Below are 26,925 nucleotides of genomic sequence, written 5' to 3' on the forward strand. Positions count from 1 at the left end.
GCTGCTGCTGCGGCGCCACGTTTCCAGTTAACCTGACTGGTTTCCTCCCAGCAGGGAACCCGGGGCTCCTGGCAGCAGTGAGAACATGAGTGGCGCCTCGACCTCGTCTGCAGAAGCGAAGGGCCGCACTGTAAGGACGCCTTGCTGAAGCAATGGTGGCAGCACTGGACTCAACACACATGAACTTTGACCCCCGACTTCCTGAAGTAGTCTGTTTGACGATGAGTTTTAAGGAAGACAGTTCGCTGCGTGCAAACTTTAATCTATTGGTGCTAAACGTCTGAGTTGAATAAATGCAGCATTTTGTCTTGAACCATGAAGTAAATCAGGTTTCAACGTTTCTATGATCTGTAACGAATCCCGCAGCAGGACTTCAGCCTCGGTCCTGTGGTCACTGCAGCGCCGCGCGGCTCTTTACGGCCACGATCGTCACCAGAAACCCGCCGCTCTGACGTCCAGCTACAGTCACTTCCAGATCCGTTTCCTGCTACTTAAACCGAATGTAACGTCCCTCTGGTTTTTGGTTTTCATGAGGTTTTCCTGTCAGTCTGGGGGAAATAAAATGAAGTAGACTTTGTAATAAACAGGAGCGTCTGACTTTTCTTTCTGTTAAACTGTTTAATGTTCAAAGGAAAACCTTTAAACGGCTTTAAGTCGTCCTGAAAACGTGGAACCAACATGGAACCAACATGGAGGCAACATGGAACCAACATGGAGGCAACATGGAGGCAACATGGAACCAACATGGAGGCAACATGGAGGCAACATGGAACCAACATGGAGGCAACATGGAGGCAACATGGAACCAACATGGAACCAACATGGAACCAACATGGAGGCAACATGGAGGCAACATGGAACCAACATGGAACCAACATGGAACCAACATGGAACCAACATGGAGGCAACATGGAGGCAACATGGAACCAACATGGAGGCAACATGGAGGCAACATGGAGGCAACATGGAACCAACATGGAGGCAACATGGAGGCAACATGGAACCAACATGGAACCAACATGGAGGCAACATGGAGGCAACATGGAGGCAACATGGAACCAACATGGAACCAACATGGAACCAACATGGAGGCAACATGGAGGCAACATGGAACCAACATGGAGGCAACATGGAGGCAACATGGAACCAACATGGAGGCAACATGGAGGCAACATGGAACCAACATGGAACCAACATGGAGGCAACATGGAGGCAACATGGAACCAACATGGAGGCAACATGGAACCAACATGGAACCAACATGGAACCAACATGGAACCAACATGGAACCAACATGGAACCAACATGGAGCAACATGGAGGCAACATGGAGGCAACATGGAGGCAACATGGAACCAACATGGAACCAACATGGAACCAACATGGAACCAACATGGAACCAACATGGAACCAACATGGAACCAACATGGAACCAACATGGAACCAACATGGAACCAACATGGAGGCAACATGGAACCAACATGGAACCAACATGGAACCAACATGGAGGCAACATGGAACCAACATGGAGGCAACATGGAGGCAACATGGAACCAACATGGAGGCAACATGGAGGCAACATGGAACCAACATGGAGGCAACATGGAGGCAACATGGAACCAACATGGAACCAACATGGAACCAACATGGAGGCAACATGGAGGCAACATGGAACCAACATGGAACCAACATGGAACCAACATGGAACCAACATGGAGGCAACATGGAGGCAACATGGAACCAACATGGAGGCAACATGGAGGCAACATGGAGGCAACATGGAACCAACATGGAGGCAACATGGAGGCAACATGGAACCAACATGGAACCAACATGGAGGCAACATGGAGGCAACATGGAACCAACATGGAGGCAACATGGAGGCAACATGGAACCAACATGGAGGCAACATGGAGGCAACATGTTGCTACAATGGGGCCGACCTTCAGCCTCCCCTCCATGCCGTGTTGGAAAGCAACGAGCCTCAGCAGCTAGCAGAGTAGCTTCATCCCGTTAACAGAACAGCTAGCAGGCTCATCCAACCATCGCTTATCCTCGAGGTCAAAGGTCAAAGATGCCAGTAGATTCATTCCTCCTCAAATTGCTCTCAGGTTTTTTTTCTCTTGCTCGTCTTTTTATTGTCTTATCTCCAAGGAAACGTTTATTATGGTCTGTCTGCAGAGCTGAACTCTGGAATGTTGTTTATTTTACATTCTGTTCTGCTGATGCAGCAGCTCAGCGTCTCTCCGGGTTTTTCCTGCCGTTTCTGACTGGTGAATTAATGGCTCCGACTGCTGATCTGGTAAATGTCTGTTATGAAACTGCAGCTGGAAAACATTAAATTGTTCTGATGCTGCTGAGCTCAGACACTAAAAGCATCTTCAGAGCAATAAACCACGTGAGACGAACTTTCATTCCTCTGATCTGAGACATGACACCAAATAAATCAGCTGATAAAAGTTTTTAAAGTTCAGATCGTCTCCTGGTGGCTCTGAGTCAGAGGGAAGGAATGTCATCCATCTGTTTTTATCATCTCTGACCGAGGATCAGTCCGCATCCAGCCGGGTATGTTTCAGCTGCTTTTCAAACCAGAGTCTCCACCTGGACCCAGTTCACCTGCTGGTTAGCTAACAACCAGCTAACAGGAGCTGAACCAGGATAAAACCAACAGCTGGAACCATTTCTCTCTCTGCAGAATCTCAGCATTCAGGTTTCATCATTCAAGGCTAAACATTTAGCTATAAACTGAACATTTAGCTTAAAACTGAACATTTAGCTTCAAACTGAACATTTAGCTTAAAACTGAACATTTAGCTTCAAACTGAACATTTAGCTAGCACATTTACATACTTGCTAGCTAAAAATGCAGCTAGCAATTTAGCTTGCCTGCCAATATAATAAATGTATTTGCGTAGCCTGGTTAGCCAAGGAGCTTTACAGTGGCTGAAATAAGATAAAACACAACAGATGGTAGAATAAAGTGAAAAGAATAAAAAATGTCAGAACTGAGTATTAAAGGTCACGTTGAACATGTCCTGATCCTTAGAGGCCCAGGTCAGAGGTCAGAGGTCAGTTTCAGAGAGAAGATCGACTCAGTGATATTTTAGACCCGGTTCCTCAGGCGCTGATTTACACAAACGGTTAAAACATCACAAACATGGCGAGGCCAGAACATGAAGAGCCTTAAAAATAAGCCATGAAAGTTGAACAGGAAGCGGCGTGGAGCGGGTCGCGGGTTCAGTGGTGGTGATGTTCTGCATGGGCTGGAAGACGCTTGGCGGACATGGCTTCATGCCAAATGAAAGCAGATTCAGCTGCGAGGCCATAAAAGCATCTCAAGGTTGTTATAATTTAAAAACATTTTGGCTTTGGTCCGGAGTCAAAGAACCTTGTAAAAATAACATTATTTATTTGTCAGGTTTAAAATTGAGAGTGAAGAAATTCGCCAAGGCCTGAGCCTGAGATGGCGGCTGCTTTTCCCAGACACACATTCAGGTTTTATCATGATGAACAGAAACACCGTGAGCCAAACGCGGCTCCACCTCGACACACAGTTACGAGGTCAGCAGACATATTTATATCAGATCTGCAGCAGGAACGGTATTTAGCAAGGAGCTAACTAGTTAGCTAGCACGCTAAATGCTTCGCTAGCTCCTCATCGGGGCTCCGATTAAAGACGTGACACGGAAGCTTTTAATTTAGCAAAGTTTACTGAAGGTTCGCACTTTCTTCCAAATTACAGAACCAGCTGTATGGCATCTGCAACACAACACCAAAAACATAAATTATACAGAATGTCTATGTCATGTGACATTCAGCTCGCTAAATTAGCTCTCAGTAATGCTGATGAATTACACCCGTCCCGTATTTGGCTGTTAAATGCTGCGTCCCGTATTGAACCGATACGGGACGCGATTTGTTCCGTATTCTATAAATGTCCGACAGACTCGCCCCTCACACACATCGTCACTAACTGTAACAATAATGACCAAAATAAAACAGGAAATATTAAGGTCAGCTAAATTCTCGTGGCGGGAGCTAAAGGACCCCTGAACGCTACGGACCGGCGCTGTTGTCACGGTTGCCTAGAGACGGACTCTGCGCAGCCGCAGTGAGGTGCTGTCAACCCGCCTCTTTAAAACATCCTGACCCGATTTAATGACCTTAGAATGAAAACCTCAGAGAGAGACAGACTGAATGTTAGTGAGGATGAATACAGACAATAATAATAATAATAATAATAATAATAATAATAATAATAATAATAATGATAATAATAACAATATTAATAATAATGATAATAATAATAATGATGATGATAATAATAATAATAATGATAATAATAATAATGATGATAATAATAATGATAATAATTATAATAATATAATAATAATAATAATAATAATAATGATAATAATAACAATATTAATAATAATGATAATAATAATAATGATGATGATAATAATAATAATAATGATAATAATAATAATGATGATAATAATGATGATAATAATTATAATAATATAATAATAATAATAATAATAATAATAATAATAATAATGATAATAATAATAATAATGATAATAATAATGATAATAATTATAATAATAATAATAATAATAATAATAATAATGATAATAATACAGACAATAATAATAATAATAATAATAACAATAATAATAATAATAATAATAATAATAATAATAATAATAATAATGATAATAATACAGACAATAATAATAATAATAATAACAATAATAATAATGATAATAATAATAATAATGATAATAATAATAATAAAACAAGTGTCCATCGTGGTGCGATACCAGACAGAATAAATCAGGTCAGAACCTGCAGACCCGCTAGAACCTGACGGGTCTGCAGGTTCTGACCCGGTACCATCAGATGTTCTGTAGAATCTCCAGAACATTTTGCTCTGATGACGTTTCTTATTGTGCTTTTATTGGACTATATTGGTTTGATTATTAGCTTATTTAATGTAATATCAGCCAAAATAATATAAATGGTCATTTAAAGAACAAATCATGCATCAGATTAACGGTAAACACTTAAATTCTTCCTACTTTAAAAGGTTTGTTAGGACTTTCTGTAGGTTTTATTTAGAATATTGATATATTTGATGAATTCAGTGTTCAGTGGTCATTAATGCACCAGATCCAGACCTGCAGCCCAGGGGCGGATCTAGATGGGGGCCAACGGGAACCAAACAAGTTATACTAAATAAATGTCTTATGTTAAAACTCTGGTGGATTTTTTAACCTTCAGTTTTACTTTAACAATGAATTAAATATTCTAGTGCTGCACCTTTAGCTGCTGTCCAGGATCTGCAGCCTGGATCTCTGGAGACACAAGAGGCTCTTTGGCTCATTTATCATATCAAATGATGAAATATTATCTGGTTTTGTTTCAGAAAACTCTGACTATCCTGGCCTCTGTGGTAAATCTGGTCTAGAAAAGCCTCCACATATATCTCCTTATTTATATGCATATTTTAGTAATACTCTTTACAGTACCAGAATGTTCACATTTTATACACATTTTGAATATTAAATCAGGCGTTATGATCAGTTACTCAGTACTTCAGTAGTTTACCAAATACTTTCTACACTTGCTAATTAAACGTATTTAAAGTTTACTACTCTGATTGGAGAACAGCATTAATTATGGCCCTACAGATCATTTTTTAAAGACTAAAATCACCACCATAAAATAATGTCCGTCACTGCAGGACGTCCCGCGTCTCTTACTTTGATTTCTGAAAGGTGGAACAACAAGAACTGCTGCAGGAATCACTTCATATCCACATCAGATGAAACATAAACTCACGTTTTCAGTCACGCATTCAAAGTTTGCTGCTTGCTGGGCTGTAATACAGACATGAACATAGAACAGCACATGTGAAGGACCCCTTCAGGACCCCAAATAGCTGTCCTAGCAGTTGCCTGACCCAATATTATCAGTCCAACTATGTGCTCTAATGGGGATTCAGACAGCGAGTTGAGCTGGACTTCCTAAGGACTCCTGGGGCCCCTGGTTGCTCCTGGGGCCCCTATGGTCTCCTGGGGCCCCTGGTTGCTCCTGGGGCCCCTGGTTGCTCCTGGGGCCCCTGTGGTCTCCTGGGGGCCCCTGTGGTCTCCTGGGTGATATTTAGTTTTAGTCTCTCATAAAACAACATTTTTAGTTATATTTTCAACAAATGATTCATTTATTCTGTTTCAAAACCAACCATTAAATTGGCAAACTAAATATTAAGTAATTAAATGTTTAGTTAGTTAGATAATCAGATTACTGCTCATCATTTGTGACCAACTGTAAAAACGTGATGTCAGCAGAATGTCGGTCACTGATTCAGAGTCAGGACTTGGACTAGGCCGCTCCAGAACTTTAATCCATGTGAATTGTTTCTTGACTTGATGTGTTTGTTTAGTTTAGTTTTTTGTAAATCTTGTTTGAAGATTTTATCAGATTTTTTCTTTTATCTGCTTTTATCTTTCATTTGATCGATTTGTGGATTTTCTCAGGTGTATAATTGTTTTGTTTGTATATATATATATATATATATATATATATATATATATATATATATATATATATATATAACCTGCCAGGCTGTCAAGACTTTCCTGAGCGATTTGCTAATTAAAGGAAACTTTGAGGATCGTTGCCTTTAATTTCCTGTCGGCTCAGTTTCCGTCAGCATGTGGCTCCTGTGGATGAAGGCGGCCTTTCAGAACCGAACCGGACAGGACCGGAACCGCCTCCTGCTTTCATTAGCAGGTCAGGAAATCTCTGGGATTAGAGAAGCAGCAGAATCTGAAACAAGAGCTGGAGGTGATGATGATGATGATGATGATGAGGAGGAGGAGGATGATGAAGGCCTCTGTGTGTTGTCATGGTTTTAAATAAAGTTTTACAGACTTTAGTCTTCTCCCCTCCGCGTCCATCTTGGAAGGCCTTCCTCCCTCATCCCGCTGGAGTCTTCATGACTCATCCGTCTCCATGGAAACGGGCTCTCCGTGGACCTGAGCGGGAACAGCGCCCTCTGCTGTAATCAGCCATCAGGCGCAGATTACAACCTCAGATCGGTGGGTGAACGCAGCGACTGGAACCAGAACCGGAACCAGATCCAGAACCAGAACCAGAACCGGAACCAGAACCAGGACCTCTGATCTGGGTCAGCTCCAGTTTGGACCGTTCTGCTGGTTCTGCCAGTCGGTTGCTATGATAACTGCCTGTTAGGTTTCCGGAAACTTTTTCTAACTTTAAAACGATTTTCTAAAATCAAATCATTTATTTTCTCCTCAAAATTTGACCCATAAAATAATAAAGTAAAAATTGTTTATTACATAAAAACAAATCTCTCTCTTATTAATAAATCTCGTCTTGCTCTCCGATCCTCTTGGGCCGGCGGTTCTGATCCGGTCCCGATGTGGAAAAACTGCGATTGATCAAAATCTGTCATCAGATTCCTGTGAACCGGTTTGAGAACGTTCCTCATTTCAGAATGGTTCATGGAATGTTTTCATGTTTGTTTTGACGGCTCTGGATTCCCGGGGTTAAAGGTCACCCATCTTCCAGATGGGATTCCCGACCGGAGCCGGAAGCGTAATGTACAGGTAACCCAGTGAAAAGGTTAATGGCCCGTACGGGGATCGAACCCGCGACCTTGGCGTTATTAGCACCACGCTCTAACCAGCTGAGCTAACCGGCCTGATGACGACACACAGCCCCCGTGGTGCAGTTAAACATGAGCATGCGCAGTTCCCATGGTCAGCTGGGGGTTCATCAGGTTTATATTTAGTGTTTTCAGCACCGACTGACCCGTTTTCCTCCCGAACCGACCTGCTGCTGCGGTCAGCTGCCCCAAACTCTGAACCCGAACTTCTTCAACACGCTGCTAGAAGAAAATACTTTAAATTAAAGAAAATATTCAGAAACAAAAAGCTGAGAGAGCAAACCCAGAGTTCTGGTTCTGTCTCAGAAACATCTGCAGCTTAAAGACAAACTAACGCAATAAAATCTAAATAATTAAAAACTGGATGAAGCTAAAAAATAAAGATGGCTTCTTGCAGCAGAAGGAAACCAGATGGATTCATGCCCACATTTTCCTCTGGTACCAGCTGACCGGTTCCTCTAAACATGGACCGGAACCTCAGCAGCGGCTTCTGGACCAGAACCGAGTTCAGTTCTGTTGGAGACCCATCGGGGTTCCGACCCGGTCCAAAGGTAACAGGCTGGACTGAGACGTGCTGGTGTCCCCCTGGACGAGACTAATGTCCTCTGGAGACGATTTGGACGAATCGATATGGAGACAGAAAAATGAGCTGCAAACACATGAATGATGCAATAAAACAGAAAAACACTAAAATAAAACAGAAAAACACTAAAATAAAACAGAAAAACACTAAAATAAAACAGAAAAATACTAAAATAAAACAGAAAAATACTAAAATAAAACAGAAACGCTCTGAATAAAAAATGTTGCAACAGAGAAAATTCAAATGTTGCACAAAGCAGAAGTCCTCCAGACCACTAGGGGGAGTCTGGGGCAGGTAATATCACCTTCATTAATATAATACAAAATACATGACGTACAACAGGCTGCACAGTGGTGCAGCTGGTAACACCGTTGCCTTGCAGCCTGGGTTCGATTCCCTGAGCTCAGCTCCAGGTTCTCCAACTTCCTCCCACAGTCCAGAAACATGGATGGCTGGTCGTCCTGTCTGTCTGTGTCGTCCTGTCCGTCTCCATGTTGTCCTGTCCGTCTCCATGTTGTCCTGTCCGTCTCCAGGTCGTCCTGTCTGTCTCTGTGTTGTCCTGTCCGTCTCCAGGTTGTCCTGTCCGTCTCCGTGTCGTCCTGTCTGTCTCTGTGTCGTCCTGTCCGTCTCTGTGTCGTCCTGTCCGTGTCGTCCTGTCTGTCTCTGTGTCGTCCTGTCCGTGTCGTCCTGTCTGTCTCTGTGTCGTCCTGTCCGTCTCCAGGTTGTCCTGTCCATCTCCAGGTCGTCCTGCCTCTCGGCCGAAACGTCTCGCTGGAGAGGCACAGGATCCTCCCAATAAACAAAATGGATGGATGGGTGGAGGGTAACCTTTGTCTCTCATGGTCATCCCGTCTTTTCCTGACCTCTGCAGCTTCAGAACCTGATAATCTCCACTGAGGGTCCAGTCCACGCCATCAGTTGGTCACAGCTCCCCCTAGTGGCCTGGAGGACTTCTGTTTAGTCAGCAGGTTTCCTGCTGGTGGATTAAGAAGAACCTCCAGACTGACCTCAGAACCAGCAGCTAGTTGGACCCAGCTGGTTCTGAGGTGATCCAAACGGGTCAGAACTGGTTCTGGAATAGAGAATGAAGGCCAACACTGATCATCTGGAGCCGTGAAGAATCTCTGACCCAGAAAACCAACCAGTTGAGATTAACTGCACCATAAGCTGGCTAATGGCTACGTTAGCCGTCTGAGCCTGTATGTAAAGTTTAGAGCTTGTGTGGATCAGAATGAATGGAGATCCGGTTCCAACCCGCAGAACCTGCAGAACCCGATTACCCTCATCCCATGGAAACAGAAGCTCAGCCAACCAGTAGAAACAGAAACACATTTATTCAGCAGCCAAAACAGGAAGTCGGGTGGAGACAGGAAGTAGGGTGGAGACAGGAAGTCGGGTGGAGACAGGAAGTCGGGTGGAGACAGGAAGTCGGGTGGAGACAGGAAGTCGGGTGGAGACAGGAAGTAGGATGGAGACAGGAAGTCGGGTGGAGACAGGAAGTAGGATGGAGACAGGAAGTAGGATGGAGACAGGAAGTCGGGTGGAGACAGGAAGTAGGATGGAGACAGGAAGTAGGACAGGAAGTCGGGTGGAGACAGGAAGTAGGATGGAGACAGGAAGTCGGGTGGAGACAGGAAGTAGGATGGAGACAGGAAGTCGGGTGGAGACAGGAAGTAGGATGGAGACAGGAAGTCGGGTGGAGACAGGAAGTAGGATGGAGACAGGAAGTAGGATGGAGACAGGAAGTCGGGTGGAGACAGGAAGTAGGATGGAGACAGGAAGTAGGATGGAGACAGGAAGTCGGGTGGAGACAGGAAGTAGGATGGAGACAGGAAGTCGGGTGGAGACAGGAAGTAGGATGGAGACAGGAAGTAGGATGGAGACAGGAAGTAGGATGGAGACAGGAAGTAGGATGGAGACAGGAAGTAGGATGGAGACAGGAAGTCGGATGGAGACAGGAAGTCGGGTGGAGACAGGAAGTCGGGTGGAGACACAAAGTAGGATGGAGACAGGAAGTCGGGTGGAGACAGGAAGTCGGGTTGAGACAGGAAGTCGGGTGGAAACTGCTGGGTTCTCTCCATGTTTGTCTGAAACAACAGTCATTGGAGCTATTTACACATCAGGCGGCTGCAAACAGCCAATCATCATCGTCTGAGTGGGGGCGGGGTCATGGGAGGAATCCGGTCCATCACGAGGCGCGGCGGCCTCTCCTCCGGCGGAACCAGGGGAGCCTTCAGTTCTCCAGGAACGCCACGTAGTCGGTGAGGCGGGCCAGCTGCTGCTCGTTAGGAACCAGCGACAACGGGGGCGGGTCTGGAGAGAGAGAGGGGCGAGCGAGTCAGGGGGTTTCCACTATCTAGCTGAGCTCTGCAGCCCCACCCCCACCTGTTACTGCTCAGAGCAGGGGGGTTGTGATAAATCCAGCACCATGTGTTCGCCCTCTAGTGGCTGTTTTAGACACTGAATCCTGATAAACATAAATGTGACAAGGAGCCAGAGGAGAAGTGTGTGTGGGGAGCGGCGCCCCCTACCTGGCTTCTTGGGCATCACCATCCTGGTTGCTGGGTCGGCCTGCCAGCCTTGACTCACCACACCTGAGAGAGACGAGGGAAGCCAGGATGAGTCCATGAAAACCCGACAGACGCTACAGGAAGTAGCCTCACCCTTCACCGCCTCCTCCACCGTGTAGCCCACGAAGGCAGCGAAGTCTTCGGCTGTGATGGAGGTGTAGGCCTGCGCCACCAGGCTGTAGGCCCGCTGCCTGCTGCTCTCTGTGGACAACATCATGGTGAGGAGGAGGAGGAGAGCCATCATCTTCATCATGTCTGCTAAATGAGCCGCAGCTCATCACTGATCACAGCCAGGAGCCGACAACGGCTCATTTCACATCTTTAAACAGATTCAGCCCACTTCCTGTCAGACAGGTCACTTCCTGTCAGGAAGTGACCTGTCTGACAGGAAGTGACCTGTCTGACAGGAAGTGACCTGTCTGACAGGAAGTGACCTGTCTGACAGGAAGTGACCTGTCTGACAGGAAGTGGCCTGTCTGACTTCCTGTCGCTAATGTTGCTAAAGTGAATCAGAAGAAAACAAGAAGTTTAAACTGAACTCTTTTGGTTTGGCTAATATGTTAGCATCCCAGAAGCTCCTCCCACTTTTAAACAGGTTTGTGTTTTTAACCAAACTTTAGAGTTAAAGGGCCAGACCACGTTATTTAATCTCTGGAAGACAATTCTCTTCATTTAAGGTCATTTTTAAATTATTTTATTCTACATTATTTGCTGAATGTGAAGCAGCTGGAGTGAAAACTGGGGTCCCTGCCCCCCATGTTGGGACTCTGGAGGCAGCAGCAGATTTTATTCAGGGTTATCAGGGAAAAGAAGGATAAACATAGGCCACACTTTTCAGATATTGGAACAGAACCTGAACCTCAGGAACGGGGTCACCGGGGTCACCTGGAGCCTCGGCTCCTTATCAGGTGAGCACTGAGGCTCCTCAGACACGCCGACATGTTCTGCTGTCACCGCGGCAACAGAGCCGGCCTCTCAGGCTCTGTTGCCTAGCAACAGCTCCCTGTGTACCAACAGAGATCTGGCAACCGGAAAGTTTTCCACCAGGACGATCGATAAGAGCCACACTGAGCATGCTCAGAACAGAAGGTCACTCTGCGTGTCACTTCCTGTCTCTGAGCTCAGCGACCAGCTGGACGACCATTTTAGCTCAGAGTCAGTCGGGTCAGAGCTGCTGAGCAAGAAGAACCGGACCGGACCGGCTATTCCTGGATGCTATCACTCACACACACACACACACACACACACACACACACACACACACACACACACACACACACACACACACACACACACACACACACACACACACACACACACACACACACACACTTCCTGAAATAGCTCTGTTCTCCAGCAAAGGCAACGCTGCTGCAGGCTTTAAATAACCTGCTTTGGGTCCCACCAGAACCAGAACCAGAACCAGAACCGGGCCACGGATCAACTTCACACAGCTTTATTTCCAGTACAGACTGACTGGGATTCCAGCAGCGCATCAACAACCAGAAGCTACAAACATTTCTAACCTTCAATACAAAAGTATAAAAAGACGTAAAGAAATCAGAGTCTGTGTCTCAGTCCTGATGGACGCCTCCGTCCTCCATCGTCCCCCTCCGTCCTCCATCGTCCATCGTCCTCCTCCGTCCTCCATCGTCCTTCTCCGTCCCCCTCCGTCCTCCATCGTCCCCCTCCGTCCTCCATCGTCCCCCTCCGTCCTCCATCGTCCTCCATCGTCCTCTGTTCTATTCTTCCTCCTCTTCCTCCTCTGCGTCCTCGTACTCCTCGTCATCCCCGGTTCCAAAGTCCATCTTGGCCAGCACGGCCTCCACCGGCTCCGTGTTGAGGGTGAAGTGGTCCATCTTCTCGAAGCCGGGTTCTGGCCGCTCTTCGCCCAGCGAGGCCTTGGCGGCGTCGCGGGTCCGGCCGATCAGGCCCTTGGAGGCCAGCAGGAACTCGGCGGCGCCGCTCTGCTCCAGGGCGCGCACCGCCGTGTCCGTCAGCTCGGAGCTGGCCTGCAGCCGCTCGCCGTAGCGCTGGGCCAGCGCCCGCAGCGCCGCCACCTTGTCGTCCTGCTCGCGGCCCAGCTGCTCCAGCAGCACCGCCTTGCGCTCCTCCAGCACGGCGTACAGCAGGTCGAAGCGCTCCGCCAGGCCCTGCTTGGCGCGCTGCGCGTTCTCCTGCACGGCGCGCCCGGCGTCCTCCATCTGGTGCAGCAGCGCCTGCAGCCGGCCGTTGCTGGCCACCAGCGCATCGATGGCGTTGCTGAGCTCAGCCTTCTGGCTCTGGTAGACGGCGGCCAGCGGCGCCACCTCGCAGTCCTTGTGCTGGCCGAACACCTTGCACATGGAGCAGGTGGGGCGCTGGCAGCTGACGCAGTAGATGTTGATGCGCTCGTCCTCGTGCTCCGGGCAGAGCGGCTCCTTGGCCTCCTGCGCCTTCAGCGGCTCGCCCTCGCCCTTCCCCTCCTGCTGCTGCTTGTAGATGTCGATGATGTTCTCCACCAGCAGGTTGCGCTGCAGGCCGTGCACGCCGTGGCGGTCCAGCACCACCTCGAAGCGGCAGGTGGGGCAGCGGAAGACGCCGCCGGAGAAGCGGTAGGGGTTGCGGGAGTCGTAGAGGTCGCTGGCGCAGCCGCGGCACAGGTTGTGTTGGCAGGGCAGGATGACCACCGGCTTGGTGAACATGTCCAGGCAGATGGGGCAGCTCAGCTGCTTCTCCAGGCTGTCCATGGGGCTGGGCGGCCGCACCACCGAGCCCGTCCTCTGGAGGTCCATGTCCTTGGTTCTGGTTCTGGTTCTGGGAGAGACGACACGCTGTGCTGCTGCTGCTGCGCTCCGGGTCTATTCTGGTCCGGCAGCCGGCTGACCGGCCTTTATATGAGCCTCCAGACAGACACCCGATCCAGCAGAGCGCATTCCTGCCTGGACATTTTCACAGAAACCCCCCACCCCACCATGTGGGGACGGACGGGGACGGGGGGGACGGGAGGGGGAGGACGGACCGGGACAAACAGCCAGCATGTGACCAGAGAGTCTCAGCAATAAACACAACATGATGTTTTCCAAAACAAAACACCTTCAGGAAACGTTTCAGTCTGAGAAACACACAAGCTGAACCACAGACTGAAGTAGTTCAACTACTGACCATCAACTACTAACCACCAACTACTGACCATCAACTACTGACCACCAACTACTGACCACCAACTACTAACCATCAACTACTGACCATCAACTACTGACCACCAACTACTGACCACCAACTACTGACCATCAACTACTGACCATCAACTACTAACCATCAACTACTGACCATCAACTACTGACCACCAACTACTGACCATCAACTACTGACCATCAACTACTGACCATCAACTACTGACCATCAACTACTAACCATCAACTACTGACCATCAACTACTGACCATCAACTACTGACCATCAACTACTGACCATCAACTACTGACCACCAACTACTGACCATCAACTACTGACCATCAACTACTGACCAACCAACCAACTACTGACCAACCAACTACTGACCACCAACTACTGACCAACCAACTACTGACCACCAACTACTGACCACCAACTACTGACCACCAACTACTGACCATCAACTACTAACCACCAACTACTGACCATCAACTTCTGACCACCAACTACTGACCATCAACTACTGACCATCAACTACTAACCATCAACTACTGACCATCAACTACTGACCAACCAACCAACTACTGACCATCAACTACTGACCATCAACTACTGACCATCAACTACTGACCAACCAACCAACTACTGACCAACCAACTACTGACCACCAACTACTGACCAACCAACTACTGACCACCAACTACTGACCACCAACTACTGACCATCAACTACTGACCAACCAACCAACTACTGACCAACCAACTACTGACCACCAACTACTGACCAACCAACTACTGACCATCAACTACTGACCACCAACTACTGACCATCAACTACTGACCATCAACTACTAACCATCAACTACTGACCAACCAACCAACTACTGACCAACCAACTACTGACCAACCAACCAACTACTGACCAACCAACTACTGACCACCAACTACTGACCAACCAACTACTGACCACCAACTACTGACCACCAACTACTGACCAACCAACCAACTACTGACCAACCAACTACTGACCACCAACTACTGACCAACCAACTACTGACCATCAACTACTGACCACCAACTACTGACCATCAACTACTGACCATCAACTACTGACCATCAACTACTAACCATCAACTACTGACCAACCAACCAACTACTGACCACCAACTACTGACCAACCAACTACTGACCACCAACTACTGACCACCAACTACTGACCATCAACTACTGACCATCAACTACTAACCACCAACTACTGACCACCAACTACTGACCATCAACTACTGACCATCAACTACTAACCATCAACTACTAACCATCAACTACTGACCATCAACTACTGACCAACCAACCAACTACTGACCATCAACTACTGACCATCAACTACTGACCATCAACTACTGACCAACCAACCAACTACTGACCAACCAACTACTGACCACCAACTACTGACCAACCAACTACTGACCACCAACTACTGACCACCAACTACTGACCATCAACTACTGACCAACCAACCAACTACTGACCAACCAACTACTGACCACCAACTACTGACCATCAACTACTGACCACCAACTACTGACCATCAACTACTGACCATCAACTACTGACCATCAACTACTAACCATCAACTACTGACCAACCAACCAACTACTGACCAACCAACTACTGACCAACCAACCAACTACTGACCAACCAACTACTGACCACCAACTACTGACCAACCAACTACTGACCATCAACTACTGACCATCAACTACTGACCATCAACTACTGACCAACCAACCAACTACTGACCAACCAACTACTGACCACCAACTACTGACCAACCAACTACTGACCACCAACTACTGACCACCAACTACTGACCATCAACTACTGACCAACCAACCAACTACTGACCAACCAACTACTGACCACCAACTACTGACCAACCAACTACTGACCATCAACTACTGACCATCAACTACTGACCAACCAACCAACTACTGACCAACCAACTACTGACCACCAACTACTGACCAACCAACTACTGACCATCAACTACTGACCATCAACTACTAACCATCAACTACTGACCATCAACTACTGACCATCAACTACTAACCACCAACTACTGACCATCAACTACTAACCACCAACTACTGACCATCAACTACTGACCATCAACTACTGACCATCAACTACTAACCACCAACTACTGACCATCAACTACTAACCACCAACTACTGACCATCAACTACTGACCATCAACTACTAACCATCAACTACTGACCATCAACTACTGACCACCAACTACTGACCATCAACTACTGACCATCAACTACTAACCACCAACTACTGACCATCAACTACTAACCATCAACTACTGACCATCAACTACTGACCATCAACTACTAACCACCAACTACTGACCATCAACTACTGACCATCAACTACTGACCATCAACTACTAACCATCAACTACTAACCATCAACTACTGACCATCAACTACTGACCACCAACTACTGACCATCAACTACTGACCATCAACTACTAACCACCAACTACTGACCATCAACTACTGACCATCAACTACTGACCATCAACTACTAACCACCAACTACTGACCATCAACTACTAACCACCAACTACTGACCATCAACTACTAACCACCAACTACTGACCATCAACTACTGACCATCAACTACTAACCATCAACTACTGACCATCAACTACTGACCATCAACTACTGACCATCAACTACTGACCACCAACTACTGACCATCAACTACTGACCATCAACTACTGACCATCAACTACTGACCATCAACTACTGACCATCAACTACTGACCATCAACTACTAACCACCAACTACTGACCATCAACTACTAACCACCAACTACTGACCATCAACTACTAACCACCAACTACTGACCATCAACTACTGACCATCAACTACTGACCATCAACTACTGACCATCAACTACTAACCACCAACTACTGACCATCAACTACTAACCACCAACTACTGACCATCAACTACTAACCACCAACTACTGACCATCAACTACTGACCATCAACTACTGACCACCAACTACTGACCATCAACTACTGACCACCAACTACTGAGCATCAACTACTGACCATCAACTACTGACCATCAACTACTAACCACCAACTACTAACCATCAACTACTAACCACCAACTACTAACCATCAACTACTGACCATCAACTACTAACCATCAACTACTGACCATCAACTACTGACCACCAACTACTGACCATCAACTACTAACCACCAACTACTGACCATCAACTACTGACCATCAACTACTAACCATCAACTACTGACCATCAACTACTGACCATCAACTACTAACCATCAACTACTGACCAACCAACTACTAACCACCAACTACTGACCATCAACTACTAACCACCAACTACTGACCATCAACTACTAACCACCAACTACTGACCATCAACTACTGACCATCAACTACTGACCATCAACTACTAACCATCAACTACTGACCATCAACTACTGACCACCAACTACTGACCATCAACTACTGACCATCAACTACTAACCACCAACTACTGACCATCAACTACTAACCACCAACTACTGACCATCAACTACTGACCATCAACTACTGACCATCAACTACTAACCATCAACTACTGACCATCAACTACTAACCACCAACTACTGACCATCAACTACTGACCACCAACTACTAACCATCAACTACTGACCATCAACTACTAACCATCAACTACTGACCATCAACTACTGACCATCAACTACTGACCATCAACTACTAACCACCAACTACTGACCATCAACTACTGACCATCAACTACTGACCATCAACTACTAACCATCAACTACTGACCACCAACTACTGACCATCAACTACTGACCACCAACTACTGACCATCAACTACTGACCTACCAACTACTGACCATCAACTACTGACCATCAACTACTGACCATCAACTACTGACCTACCAACTACTGACCATCAACTACTGACCTACCAACTACTGACCATCAACTACTGACCATCAACTACTGACCATCAACTACTGACCATCAACTACTGACCATCAACTACTGACCACCAACTACTGACCATCAACTACTGACCACCAACTACTGACCATCAACTACTGACCATCAACTACTGACCATCAACTACTGACCTACCAACTACTGACCATCAACTACTGACCATCAACTACTGACCTACCAACTACTGACCATCAACTACTGACCACCAACTACTGACCATCAACTACTGACCACCAACTACTGACCATCAACTACTGACCTACCAACTACTGACCATCAACTACTGACCATCAACTACTGACCATCAACTACTGACCATCAACTACTGACCATCAACTACTGACCACCAACTACTGACCATCAACTACTGACCATCAACTACTGACCATCAACTACTGACCATCAACTACTGACCATCAACTACTGACCATCAACTACTGACCACCAACTACTGACCATCAACTACTGACCATCAACTACTGACCACCAACTACTGACCATCAACTACTGACCACCAACTACTGACCATCAACTACTGACCATCAACTACTGACCACCAACTACTGACCACCAACTACTGACCACCAACTACTGACCATCAACTACTGACCATCAACTACTGACCATCAACTACTGACCATCAACTACTGACCACCAACTACTGACCATCAACTACTGACCACCAACTACTGACCATCAACTACTGACCATCAACTACTGACCATCAACTACTGACCACCAACTACTGACCATCAACTACTGACCATCAACTACTGACCACCAACTACTGACCATCAACTACTGACCACCAACTACTGACCATCAACTACTGACCATCAACTACTGACCACCAACTACTGACCACCAACTACTGACCATCAACTACTGACCACCAACTACTGACCATCAACTACTGACCATCAACTACTGACCATCAACTACTGACCACCAACTACTGACCATCAACTACTGACCATCACTACTGACCATCAACTACTGACCATCAACTACTGACCACCAACTACTGACCATCAACTACTGACCACCAACTACTGACCACCAACTACTGACCATCAACTACTGACCATCAACTACTGACCATCAACTACTGACCATCAACTACTGACCACCAACTACTGACCACCAACTACTGACCATCAACTACTGACCACCAACTACTGACCATCAACTACTGACCATCAACTACTGACCATCAACTACTGACCACCAACTACTGACCATCAACTACTGACCACCAACTACTGACCATCAACTACTGACCATCAACTACTGACCATCAACTACTGACCATCAACTACTGACCATCAACTACTGACCAACCAAAATTAGCTTCAATGTTCGTTGCTAACAGCACTTAAAGAAGTTAATGCTAAAACGTTATACCAAGACATAGCAGGAGCTAATGCTAAAGTGCTAATCATTAATATTAGTTCTGCTAACACAATAGAGTTATACCACACATTATTTAGCGAAAGCTAACATGCTAAACCCACCATGTGTCAATGACTCAACATGCTACAACGTAGCATGTCGCCCTCTGCAGGCTCACATGTGTCATTGCAGTCCTTCCTGTACTGTTTGTGTTCCAGGAAGTGATTCTTTCCGTCCCGTTTCAGTTTATAGTTGTTGGGTTTTGCCAACTCTGTCGCAGATTTAGCCTGACTGACCACGACTACAGTTAGAAACCGCGCAGGACATCAGGACATTTTAAAATGTTAACAACTACAGCAATGCATTCTGGGTTCAGGACATACGTCATTTGCTGCGACGCATCATGGCTGGAGAACGCAAGAAAAAAAAGCTTCTGCGTGATCAGACTTCACCCACTTCAAAATAAGAGCATGAGTAGAAAGGATTTTAAACAGCCACTAAGCAACATTTCAAAACAAATGTTGAACTTTACTCATCTGAAAGTTTAAAAACAGCCACGTAAATTAGAGCTTTGGAGTTTATCCAGAAAAATGTATTGAGGGGAAGCTAAGCTTTTACAAAGTTAGCAAAAATGCTAAAAATCAATTAGCTCCACTGTTAGCAGATCAGCGGACGCGTGTCCACCGCGGCCGTGGCGTCTACAGGTGAGTTAGCCCAACGCCAGGGCAGGAAGGCATCAGCAGCCTCCAGGTTAGATGAAGGTCATCCTCCCAGAAACACAACGATGGTCAACAAGTAAAATCCTCAAACGTCTGAAACGAGTCAAACTGGAACAAATTAAACAGAAACTGTAACATTAACAAATCCAAATGTTTACTTGCGGTTTTATTAGAGCTGCCAGCTGTTACCAAACGTCTGATGAAACACCGTCTATGACATCAACAGCAGATCAACATCCAGAAGTTATTTTAAACTGTTGCACAACCAACAGCAACGCCACAATCACTCAGGACGCAATAAACACCTGCTGACGTCTGCAGGAGAAAACCCAGAGATCACAGCGCCGAGGCAGGAGGCTAGCCCTGCAGCTAGCTGCTGTAGCTAACCCTGGAGATAGCCCTGCAGCTAGCTGCTGTAGCTAACCCTGGAGATAGCGCTGCAGCTGCTCAGTGATGTGTCTGATATGCTGAAGTGTTTTCCTGCATGAAGTTACCTCTGAGGGCCTCCATGACGGGCAGGATATTCTCGGACCACTGGTGGGCTGCGATGGCCGTGTAGATCCCCGGGAAGTCTCTCTGCCAAATGCGCTGGCCGACGGCCCAGATAGCTGCTAGCTCAGGGTTAGCCTGCAGCCGAAAACAAGACAGAAGCCTTCAGCAACCAGAGACACGTCTCCATGCAGTGGGAGTATTTAGGATTTTCACTGCTGTGTCTGACAGCTGCTCTGCTCAGCTCAGGACACAGAGGACAGACATCAGCACCGCTGAGACACCTGCAGTTCCCACACGGCTGCTAGCTTAGTGTGAAACTTAACTTTCCTGAATTTGGGCTGAATATTCATGTTTTGTGTTATTTCCTCCATTTCACAGTGAGCGGCTCTTCTAGCCTTTACGGTAATCCAGTTCAGTGGCTTTTCCTAATATGGCTCTCTGCCCAGGGTGGCAAATCACCGGGGACAAAACAAGCCACAAATGTCAATACTTATGCACTAAGTTACATTTTGTGCAGATATTCAAAAACACATTTTAAGCAGGAACATTTTAATTTATGTTTACTGATTATTTGTAACAATTCGTACTTTATCACTATTGTTTCTAATATGTCAATCTGTGTGTTTAGAACAGATTAATGCAGCTGCAGTAGCACTGGTTTAGCAGGAGTTAGCACTAGTTAGCACTGGTTTAGCAGGAGTTAGCACTGGTTAGCAGGAGTTAGCACTGGTTTAGCAGGAGTTAGCACTGGTTAGCAGGAGTTAGCACTGGTTTAGCAGGAGTTAGCACTGGTTTAGCACTGGTTAGCAGGAGTTAGCACTGGTTAGCAGGAGTTAGCACTGGTTTAGCAGGAGTTAGCACTGGTTTAGCAGGAGTTAGCACTGGTTTAGCAGGAGTTAGCACTAGTTTAGCAGGAGTTAGCACTAGTTATCAGGAGTTAGCACTGGTTTAGCAGGAGTTAGCACTGGTTTAGCACTGGTTAGCAGGAGTTAGCACTGGTTAGCAGGAGTTAGCACTGGTTTAGCAGGAGTTAGCACTAGTTTAGCAGGAGTTAGCACTAGTTATCAGGAGTTAGCACTGGTTTAGCAGGAGTTAGCACTGGTTTAGCACTGGTTAGCAGGAGTTAGCACTGGTTAGCAGGAGTTAGCACTGGTTTAGCAGGAGTTAGCACTGGTTTAGCAGGAGTTAGCACTAGTTATCAGGAGTTAGCACTGGTTTAGCAGGAGTTAGCACTGGTTTAGCACTGGTTAGCAGGAGTTAGCACTGGTTAGCAGGAGTTAGCACTGGTTTGGCAGGAGTTAGCACTAGTTATCAGGAGTTAGCACTATTAACAGGAGTTGGAAATGAACCAGTGTCCTGAGTATTGCGACAGGTCCAGCAGAACTCTGACCAGAACCTGGTCCGACAGACGTTTGGGCAAACTTACTGATTTTATGGCCTGAGGAATCCTCTTCCACAGATAGCGGGCGTTGTTCCTAGAGGCCAGAAACAACAGGAAGTTTAGCAGGAAACACAGGAAGCCCCACAGTTTGATTGGCAACGCTGCAATCCAATGCTAAAGGTTTGGTTATCAGGAATACTCCGATTTGGACCCGATTCTCTGTACATGGAGAGAGCAGGTCGCCATGGAAACGGTCTGATTAGTCAGCGGGGGTAAATCCCAACATCACCAGTCAAAAGGAGATGCTTGCTCAGCGGCCATTTTGCTTTACTTACATGTCGTTGTTGAGAAGATACAGCGCTAGCATCTGAGCGTAGACCTGGGGAGTGGCGATGCCCCCTGGAGCCTGGTGAAGGTAGTGCAGGTGGTTATTTCAACACCAAAGTCCCCCAAAAAACAACATGTAAAAGAAAACAAGGTGGATCAGACAGGAAGTGACACGTTTTAGCCATCCATCGCCTGCCTGAATAAAAAGTCTTGAAGGAAGATCTGGTAAAACCTGCTTCAGTCCAGGTCACATTAAAAACAGCTTTTATGCGTTACCGTGGATACCAGCTGAGAGACAAAATGGGCTGAATCAGCACTTTAAGTGGTTTCATGTGAAACACCAGGTTTCCATGGAAACCAGGAAGTAATGTCTGCCTTCATGGCTCTAGGATTCATCTGAACATGAATCATTTAAGCTGCTCAAAGCAAAATGTTCCTCATAGCATAAAGTTACATCATTAACAGGAACAAACGTGACTGTTTGGCTAATCACAGAAAACATTTTCTGTGATTTGTGATCCAAACTTTGGGTTCCACATAAACAAGGGAAAATGATTTAGTTCAGAATTTATTATTTTAAACGGGATCTTTGATCTGGAAGTTATTTTTATGATCCTTGAATAAAAAGATCATAAAAATCTTTTTTCTCTAAAATAGGCCGACATTTCTTCCTCATGAATGAGAAACACTAATTAATATGAAAATCCAGGCGTTATAATTTACGGGGCTCCATAAGGAACAAACAGGATTACAGTTATTAAATTATTTGAGTCCGTTTATGCAGCACCTGGAACACTGAAAGTCGTCCTGCTACCTTATAAAGTCTCAGACTTTTTACCTGTGTTAGCATCTCATTTGTGAGTTTTGTGAATATCATTTTATTTAAGATATAAACAAACAGATTTAAAAATGGTGGAGGAAAAACAGATGGGGCCAGAAATCTGAAGGAGAAACATGGAGAACTACTCTGATCCATTTTCACGGAGTAGCAGCGCCACCTGCTGGCAGCTGTAGTCATTGTTGGTGGTTTGACTGGTTGGTTAATATTCTACCTACAGGTTTTACCCAGACAAGCATTAATAACCCAGTTACAGTCTTAAGTTCCGCTTTTCTGAGACAGTTAAGAATAAATTAAGACGTTTTCAATGAAGGTCTTTAGAAATTATGTGCAATTTTTATTTAGTTATTATTCATTAGTTATCAGTGTGAAAAATCAGATCAGAGGGTTTTTGCAAACTTATTGTGACGGAAGGAAGAAAAACTTCACTTTGACCCTCAGGGGCCTCCGTAGTAATATACCTGCTGACAGGTTTGTGTTTTTCTCGTGTCTGATCACACGGTCCTGTTAGCATCACACGGTCCTGTTAGCATCACACGGACCTGTTAGCATCACACGGTCCTGTTAGCATCACACGGACCCGTTAGCATCACACGGACCCGTTAGCATCACACGGTCCCGTTAGCATCACACGGACCCGTTAGCATCACACGGACCCGTTAGCATCACACGGACCCGTTAGCATCACACGGTCCTGTTAGCATCACACGGTCCTGTTAGCATCACACGGTCCTGTTAGCATCACACGGTCCTGTTAGCATCACACGGTCCTGTTAGCATCACACGGTCCTGTTAGCATCACACGGTCCTGTTAGCATCACACGGACCTGTTAGCATCACACGGTCCTGTTAGCATCACACGGACCTGTTAGCATCACACGGTCCTGTTAGCATCACACGGACCTGTTAGCATCACACGGACCTGTTAGCATCACACGGACCTGTTAGCATCACACGGACCTGTTAGCATCACACGGACCTGTTAGCATCACACGGACCTGTTAGCATCACACGGTCCTGTTAGCATCGCATCACACGGTCCTGTTAGCATCACACAGTCCTGTTAGCATCACACAGTCCTGTTAGCATCACACGGTCCTGTTAGCATCACACGGACCTGTTAGCATCACACGGTCCTGTTAGCATCACACGGACCTGTTAGCATCACACAGACCTGTTAGCATCGCATCACACGGTCCTGTTAGCATCACACGGACCTGTTAGCATCACACGGACCTGTTAGCATCACACAGTCCTGTTAGCATCACACAGTCCTGTTAGCATCGCATCACACGGTCCTGTTAGCATCACACAGTCCTGTTAGCATCGCATCACACGGTCCTGTTAGCATCACACAGTCCTGTTAGCATCGCATCACACGGTCCTGTTAGCATCACACAGTCCTGTTAGCATCACACGGACCTGTTGGCATCACACGGACCTGTTGGCATCACACGGACCTGTTAGCATCACACGGACCTGTTAGCATCACACGGACCTGTTAGCATCACACGGACCTGTTAGCATCACACAGTCCTGTTAGCATCGCATCACACGGTCCTGTTAGCATCACACAGTCCTGTTAGCATCACACAGTCCTGTTAGCATCACACAGTCCTGTTAGCATCGCATCACACAGTCCTGTTAGCATCGCATCACACAGTCCTGTTAGCATCACACAGTCCTGTTAGCATCACACAGTCCTGTTAGCATCACACGGACCTGTTAGCATCGCATCACACAGTCCTGTTAGCATCACACAGTCCTGTTAGCATCACACGGACCTGTTAGCATCACACAGTCCTGTTAGCATCACACAGTCCTGTTAGCATCACACGGACCTGTTAGCATCACACGGACCTGTTAGCATCACACGGACCTTTTCTCGCCCTGTTAGTGTTAGTTAACCGGAACACACCTCTGGGTCAGAACGGCCTCCAGAACCAAAGTAACCATGTAACTACAGGTAAGTTGGATCCACTCCAGCCTCATTTATAACCAGCCGGCTAAAGCTAACTGACAAGCTAACAAACAGCTGAAGCTGGTGTCCAAAGGGATATTTTATAGTCATCTTGCTCCGGTTTGCTCTAATTCTAGTTATTTTATGTATTTTTCAGATGAGTTTTAAACAGTGCCGATAAATTTATGTCCGACTGTTGAGAGTTTCAGGTTTTAAACTTGAGCTCCTTAAATCTGTGAACTAACCCTTTACTGAGGCGACGAGTCGGAACCGAACTTCACCCGCTTGGCTCTCGGGTCTCAATCCGAGCCGAATCACCGAACCGCCTCTACGATGGTCATTTATTATAATGATTCTCAGCTCATTTCAGCGCATCGGTTTAATCATCCTTCAGTGTTTGGATGCCAAGTCACCCAGAAACGGGCCAAGAAGGGAACCAAATGTTCGGTTCTACCTTCAAACCGAGCCGTAAAACCCGGAACGGCTGAAACCCGAACCGTTTCCCGACCCGTCCAGCTCACCTCCAGCTCCTGAGCCTCACATTGATCCAATAACTGATCAAAGTTCTCCTCCATGATCACAGCAGCGGGCATGATGCTGCCCAGCCGGACTTCTTCCTGCTGCTATCATCTGGACGGTGATTGGCTGCTGCAGCGCCTCCAGGCGGCCCGGGGGGGAACAACACCCCGGAATTACAACGTTACAACTGTAAAATGTATTATTCTGAACAGAAACAAGTCTTTTTCAGACATTGTTTGACTATTTTAATGACTCATATTTTAAATAAAGGTCTTCCATCCATAATTCTGAAGTCTAGATTACAGAGTTAAATGTATTTTTATCTGCGGTTGATGAACCTTTGGGCTCAGTGGCTCCTGAGTTTAATGGCTGAAATGACCAATTTGTGCTGCTCTGTTGCACAAAGTTCCCCAAATCTGTTACATTTTTGTAGAAACGTTAACAGATAGTAGAAATAAAACAGCCCAGTCAAATATTAACTTCTAGTTTTTAACCATTTCTAGTTGTTTAAGTTTTTAATTTTCTCCAGTAAATATCCAGTTTAGCTGGTTTATCTCTGGTTTCTGCTCATGAAGGATCAGCTGATTGGTTTACAGTTCTTTAGTTTCTAGTTTTTCTCAGCATGTTGTTATTCTCATAAAAATGAAATCATTTGACTCAGAAATGATACAGACATTAAATAATAAGAAGCCCAGCATTCCCAGTGAACCGTCCCTGCTGGTCTGGCTGGTTTCTCTGGTCATGCAGTCAGTCAGCCTGCAGCAGCAGCTCAGCAGAAACGACCCGATCAGGAAGCCGTCAGGGCCACACAGAACCGAGTCGACTGACCAGAACCAAATGAAACGTCACCGATTGGAGGGAAGAAGAAACAGGCCTGTGACCTCTGACCTCCAGGTTTTACTTCACTGAGCCAACTGACGGCCTCTGCCTTACCAGAGGAACCAAACTCCAAACCACCAGCAGGGGGCGACTGTCTCTGCTCCATGCTAGCTAGCAGCCTCTACTTCCTGTTTACCACAGGAAGTAGTATCTGATGACATCACGTTCTGCATCGCTTCAAAATGAAAACACAACGAATTCACATTTTCTTTTTTTGAATCATTTTAAAAGTTTGATCAAAATTCACACGGTGAGTTTATGTAAAACTGGAATAAAAGATGCTTTAGCTGAAGCCTCCACCCGAAGATCGGGGAGCAGGAGAAGTTCGCTGTAGCAGCATGACTACT

At 46.2% G+C, this 26,925-nt stretch overlaps 3 protein-coding genes and 1 non-coding gene across 15 annotated transcripts in view; 1 reads left to right on the forward strand and 3 right to left on the reverse strand.

Moving 5' to 3' along the window:
- col6a3 (collagen, type VI, alpha 3) overlaps positions 1–584 on the forward strand; it is a 71,315-nt gene extending 70,731 nt beyond the window's left edge. For 10 of the 11 annotated variants that reach the window (XM_081604809.1, XM_081604812.1, XM_081604813.1 and 7 more), the window contains one exon: positions 52–584. In XM_081604809.1, coding sequence (XP_081460935.1) covers positions 52–89 — 38 coding nt within the window. In that variant the 3' untranslated portion in view covers positions 90–584. The remainder of the gene's footprint in view (positions 1–51) is intronic. The other variant, XM_081604810.1, reaches the window with a different exon arrangement.
- Positions 585–7,657: 7,073 nt separating this feature from the next.
- On the reverse strand, positions 7,658–7,731 carry trnai-aau (transfer RNA isoleucine (anticodon AAU)). Its single transcript has one exon. It is a non-coding gene; the product is annotated as a tRNA-Ile (tRNA).
- A 2,741-nt stretch (positions 7,732–10,472) lies between these two features.
- On the reverse strand, positions 10,473–25,829 carry cops8 (COP9 signalosome subunit 8). Of its 2 annotated transcripts, XM_081604807.1 has the most exons (7): positions 25,702–25,829; positions 22,391–22,461; positions 22,101–22,149; positions 20,677–20,809; positions 10,942–11,049; positions 10,810–10,872; positions 10,473–10,591 (listed from the first exon to the last, which is right to left on the reverse strand). In XM_081604807.1, exons 1-7 carry the CDS (start codon positions 25,771–25,773, stop codon positions 10,512–10,514), a joined length of 576 nt encoding a protein of 191 aa, XP_081460933.1. In that variant the 5' UTR covers positions 25,774–25,829; the 3' UTR covers positions 10,473–10,511. The 2 variants fall into 2 exon arrangements, with proteins under 2 accessions (XP_081460933.1, XP_081460934.1); XM_081604808.1 differs by lacking the exon at positions 10,942–11,049.
- trim63b (tripartite motif containing 63b) lies at positions 12,289–13,803 on the reverse strand. The gene has a single exon (XM_074186849.2). The coding sequence runs from the start codon at positions 13,620–13,622 to the stop codon at positions 12,591–12,593; it is 1,032 nt and encodes a 343-aa protein (XP_074042950.2). The 5' UTR covers positions 13,623–13,803; the 3' UTR covers positions 12,289–12,590.
- Positions 25,830–26,925: the final 1,096 nt, after the last annotated feature.

This window comes from Poecilia reticulata, chromosome 2 (assembly GCF_904066995.2).
Source record: "Poecilia reticulata chromosome 2, P_reticulata-male-v2, whole genome shotgun sequence".
Classification (NCBI taxonomy): Eukaryota; Metazoa; Chordata; class Actinopteri; order Cyprinodontiformes; family Poeciliidae; genus Poecilia; species Poecilia reticulata.

Excerpts from the sequence above, each read along its gene's own strand:
- trim63b (XM_074186849.2), bottom strand. The coding sequence starts at position 13,622 with ATGGACCTCCAGAGGACGGGCTCGGTGGTGCGGCCGCCCAGCCCCATG.
- cops8 (XM_081604807.1), bottom strand. The coding sequence starts at position 25,773 with ATGCCCGCTGCTGTGATCATGGAGGAGAACTTTGATCAGTTATTGGAT. Across the intron at positions 11,050-20,676 it reads CGTCATGGAGGCCCTCAGAG|AGAGCAGCAGGCAGCGGGCC; the intron begins GTAACTTCATGC and ends TGTTGTCCACAG. Across the intron at positions 10,873-10,941 it reads GGTGGAGGAGGCGGTGAAGG|GTGTGGTGAGTCAAGGCTGG; the intron begins GTGAGGCTACTT and ends CGTCTCTCTCAG.